The 4,737-nt window shown below is 39.9% G+C and overlaps 1 protein-coding gene and 1 non-coding gene across 2 annotated transcripts; both read right to left on the bottom strand.

Annotated features, from left to right (window-relative positions):
* Positions 1-310: 310 nt before the first annotated feature.
* On the bottom strand, positions 311-2,018 carry LOC104590844 ((RS)-norcoclaurine 6-O-methyltransferase-like). The gene is made up of 2 exons (XM_010249599.3): positions 1,114-2,018; positions 311-693 (listed from the first exon to the last, which is right to left on the bottom strand). Exons 1-2 carry the CDS (start codon positions 1,855-1,857, stop codon positions 397-399), a joined length of 1,041 nt encoding a protein of 346 aa, XP_010247901.2. The 5' UTR covers positions 1,858-2,018; the 3' UTR covers positions 311-396.
* A 1,911-nt stretch (positions 2,019-3,929) lies between these two features.
* Positions 3,930-4,001, bottom strand: TRNAN-GUU (transfer RNA asparagine (anticodon GUU)). Its single transcript has one exon. It is a non-coding gene; the product is annotated as a tRNA-Asn (tRNA).
* Between the last annotated feature and the right edge of the window lie 736 nt (positions 4,002-4,737).

Raw genomic sequence — 4,737 nt, 5'->3', positions numbered from 1 at the left:
AAAAATAAATATAGTAATTAATATGATCCATTTTTTTATTGAGTAAAATTTTCAAGAAAATCATTCAGCGTTGGTAAATCAAAACTCACAATGGTCAATCTCACAGAATGATGAGGGGTAGGAGTTGGTAATAGGTAGTGGGAATTGTATGGATTGATATGATAATGGATAGTCAAGAAAGCCATTATCCAATGTTAGTCGCAGCTATGTGGAAGAAGGAACTGAATACAGACCTAACCTATCTATGGTATTTTTTTCTTTAATAAAATTGTCATTCTTAGACTTGAACCCATCCTATGACACTAATATATGTGCAACCTAACAAAAAGTAAATATTATTAATACTGAAGAAGAAGACAAGTAGCTGGACCGGGGGGGGGGGAGAGAGAGAGAAGGCTAATAAGGATAGGCCATAATTACAGATTGAACGGCAGCTACATGTAAAATCTTATATCCAGGGAACCCTGCAGCATTCAAAAGCTTCTTCCATTCTGCCTCACTCCTCTCTTTTCCTCCAGTGTAGACCATCATGTCCAAATCCAACCTTAATCTAGCCTTTGTTAAGGGATCCTTAGATTCCGGATCTAGTACTATGTCGACGATGATAACTTTTCCACCCTCTCTAGGCACTGATTCCTTGCATCGCTTTAGAATTTCAATACATTCACCATCATCCCAATCATGGAGGATCCACTGAACCACAGTACAAAATATATTAGTTACAAACAGTGAATGCCAAAAATTATAGAAACTTTATACTAGTAGGGCTGCAAGGCCAAACCCAACCCAATCTGACCAGAAAAGGGAAAGGAGGGTTTGGTTGGGATGAAGATTGTCTTAGGATTAGGGCTGAAAAATGCCAATTCAACAAAAAGTTGAGTTGGGTTAGGGTTGAAAATTTGACCAATTAAAGCAACCCAAACCAGATGTGATTACACTTTCGTGTACATCGTGTTTGATTGATTTATCCTGACCATAAAAGAAATTGCTTTCTCTTATAGTTTGTCTGCTTAAGGAATAAAGAAGTTGTGCTACATGGTGAAGAAAAGCTCAAATATCAAATTCTGAGTCAAGAATGATCTGAAGAGATTGAAACAAACTCAACTTTTTTACCTTCAATAAGATGGCATCGGCACTAGGAATGTGTTTGAACATGTCGCCTGCAATCCGGTCGACCTCAGGGTAATCAGGTGAGTCGGCAATGACATGAGGTAGATCATAAATTGTACATTTTAGGTGGGGAAAGGCCTTGGCAATGTCTCTCATGGCAGTTCCAGTGCCTCCACCAACATCCACCACCGACTTTATTCCTTGGAATACATCCTTACAGTCTTGAATCAAGACTGATGTGATGAAACTGGTATCACAAGCCATTACTTCATTGAAGAGTTTATTCTTCTCCGGATGATCAGCCACGTATGCCCATATGCTCTTGCCTAACGCCTTCTCAAAAGCTGTCCCCTCGCCGGCCAAGACATCCTTGAGACAGTGCCAGGGTGCAAAGAAATCCTCGTCAGTGATCGCTAATATGGCTGACGCCATGCTCTTGTCCCACCCTTTTACAAGGAACTTACCGTGTGGAGATAGCCCATATTGTTCTTCGCCACCTAGGGTTTCCTTGGTGAAGATCTTCATGTGCACCATGTAACGCATTAACCTGTGCAAGTGATCGGTGTTGACTGGTTGCACAGGAATTTGAGCCCCCAGTTCAAAGAGCGTCAAGGGTTCTCCCTGCTTATGGATTATGTCTGCAATACCGAACTCAATGGCACATCGGAGGACTAAAGTGTCGGCAAAGTCATATCCGAATTTCCAGATTTCAACCTCGTCAGCTTGAACTTCCTTCGGAATTTCCATTCTCCTCTCTAGGTCCCTCTTGAACTCAGAAGCCGGTAACCTGAACGAGATAAATTACGGAACTTAATTAGAGCTCTCTCTCTCTTTCTCTCACTCAGGGACAAGTGCAAATGCAAGTAGTCAAGACACAGCCTTCCATCTTAATGTTTACAGTTCTGTCTGATGGGAAGTCTCCGATGTAAACTATATCTATTTACATTCCTTCTGACCGCCCACGTGCTCATCATGTTTTGGATGCCGAAGAGCAAAATCCACGTGGGCACTCACCATATTTGCTCGTGAGTGGTTTCAGTTTCACAGTTAAATTGAATAAATTAGATGCACGTGCACTCTGAACTTGGTAAATCTATAATGTGAAAACTAAAAAGTGTTTGTACATGATTGTTCCAAAAGAAATGAAACAAAAGATAAATAAAGTTATAAAGTTATACCGTACATTATTTCTTGGAGCACCAAGAAATAAGGTTATCTCCGAGGAAATCACCAGTGGTTGATTTCCGATCCTCAGGGAACCTTGCCCAATCGGAGTCAGAGTATGCTTGTAGAAGATAAGTAGACGATGGCTTGATGATGAGCCCATAATCTATGGTGTGTTTCGTGTAACGGAGTACTTTCTTAACAGCAGACCAATCCGCCTCCGTTGGGAGATATATGTGTTGACACAGACGATTAACAACAAAGGTGATATTAGGTCGCGTGATGAGAAGATATTGCAATGCTCTTACTATGCTGCGGTATTCTGTAGCATCAGGAAGATAATGCTTAGATGCAGAGGTGGACATGCAAAATGGTGTGGAGATGGGCTTCGAGCCATTCATATGAGCGCGGCGAAGTAAGTCAGCAATGTATTTTCTTTGGCACAAATGAAGACCAGCATCACTATCATGGGCCTCCACACCTAAGAAATAATGGATTGAGCCAAGGTCCTTGAGTGCAAAATGGTGGGAAAGCTCCTCAATGAGAGTTGTGATAGCAGATGTATCATTCCCCATGACAAGAATGTCATTTACATAAACCAATACATACATGATAATGCCATTATAGTTGTAAATGAAGAGAGAGGTATCCATTTTAGAACCCAAAAAGCCCATAAGTGAGAAGCTGATTCTAGAGCCACTAAAACCAGGCCCATGGAGCCTCTTTAAGCCCATAAAGGGATTTGCAAATTAGACAAACATGAGTCGGTAGTTGGAGATTTACAAAGTCGAGAGGTTGTGTCATGTGCACAGCTTCTTCAAGGTGGCCATAAAGAAAGGCATTGGAGATGTCAAGTTGACGAACGGGCCAGCCATTTGACTTGGCAAGAGAAAAAACAACACGGATGGTTGTAGGTTTTACCATTGGACTGAAAATGTCCTTGTAATCAATACCAGCTCTTTGGTGAAATTCTTTGGCTACAAGACGAGTCTTGTATCGTTCAATGGACCCGTCCGGCTTCCTCTTGATTTTGTAAACCCACTTGCAATCAATCACATTTTGAGAAGGATGTTGTGGGACCAACTCCCATGTCCAATTTTTTATGAGGGCATTGTATTCCTCAGTCATGGCATGGCGTCACTCTTCATGTTTAGAAGCCTGAGAATAGGATGTAGGTTCAAGTAGGTTAGGGGAAGGAAGGGGATGTTTGGTAATAGTGTACAATTTGTGCTTCCAAATTCCAGCCTTTGACTGAGTAGTCATAGGGTGGACATTAGTGGATGGAATAACTAGTGAATTACAACTCTATTGTACCACAATTGGTGCATTAGTCTTTGTAACGTTAATGCTTTTTGATGGTTGGTCCATTACCACTTAGCGGGAGAATTGATGACTCCATCTTTGATGCACTACTAGTACTAGTACATTTGAGAATTCTTAATTGGCTAGTTGTAAATAGCCCCACGGCTATGGAACAAAGGATTATCCTGGATCTACACTGAGGTATTGACGGTGATTCCCAAATATCACAAAACAGAATGTGACATGATGAGATAAAATGCAGTAGAAACAAAGACATGGAACAAGTTACCTACATCTAACGGTCAAAGTAAACCCTTTCATTCTGAATTCTTTTAATTCAAAATGAATCAAATCTCCCCAAATAGGATTTGAACCTATGACCAGTCAATTAACAACCGATTGCTCTACCACTGAGCTACTGAGGAACAACAGGAGATTAGATCTCATATAGTTTAATTCCTATTATTAACCCATGACCAATATGAGCCCAAAGCTTCCTTCGTAACTCCTAGAACTTCTTCGTTGTGGCTCCGTACCATTTTCGGACTCTATTATGGAATTCTGACCACATTCTCCATAGGGCCCTCTTATCTCTTCCTTCTCCGAGCTTGGGTTATTGAAGAAGGAATCGAGAAGGAGGTATCAACAACAACTGGTTTTATTACGACAAAGCTCAAGATGTTCATTCTCTCTCTCTCTCTCCCCTACACGTTCTCAATATCCTAAATAATATCCTCTCCTAAAATTTCTCCTAAACTACTTCCCCCACTTTGCCCCACTTTCTCCTAAATTATCTATAATTTTTATTTATCTCCCGAATTATCTCTAATTCCTATTTTTCTCCTTTATTGTCTCTAATTTAATAGAGAATTTATCTCCTAAATAATTTCTAACTCCTATTTATCCTCTCCCACACATTTTATCTATATCTATCTAAAGAAAGTGTGAATTAAAAAAAATCAAAATTTATTTAAATATTCTAACAAAATTACATAATAACTTTAAAATATTTATTAAAAACACAAAAGTAATTATAATAGATTTAGTAATATTCATATTGATGATGTGCAATATGTTGCTCCCTCGTATCCTATGACTTCGCTCGAACAAGGTTCTGATCTGGCAGTACTGAGCTGCACAACCGAGCTGGTATCTGTGTGT

This window comes from Nelumbo nucifera, chromosome 1, assembly GCF_055504915.1.
Source record: "Nelumbo nucifera cultivar China Antique chromosome 1, China Antique-T2T, whole genome shotgun sequence".
In the NCBI taxonomy this organism is placed as follows: domain Eukaryota; kingdom Viridiplantae; phylum Streptophyta; class Magnoliopsida; order Proteales; family Nelumbonaceae; genus Nelumbo; species Nelumbo nucifera.
Note: the sequence above shows the minus strand (reverse complement) of the source record. Positions and strands in the feature narration are given on the sequence as shown.

What these genes read in the sequence shown, in the direction of transcription:
- LOC104590844 (XM_010249599.3), bottom strand. Translation starts at nt 1,857, where the DNA reads ATGGAAATTCCGAAGGAAGTTCAAGCTGACGAGGTTGAAATCTGGAAA. An exon ending in CCGATGCCATCTTATTGAAG is followed by an intron (nt 694 to 1,113) that starts GTAAAAAAGTTG and finishes ACTGTGGTTCAG; the next exon opens with TGGATCCTCCATGATTGGGA.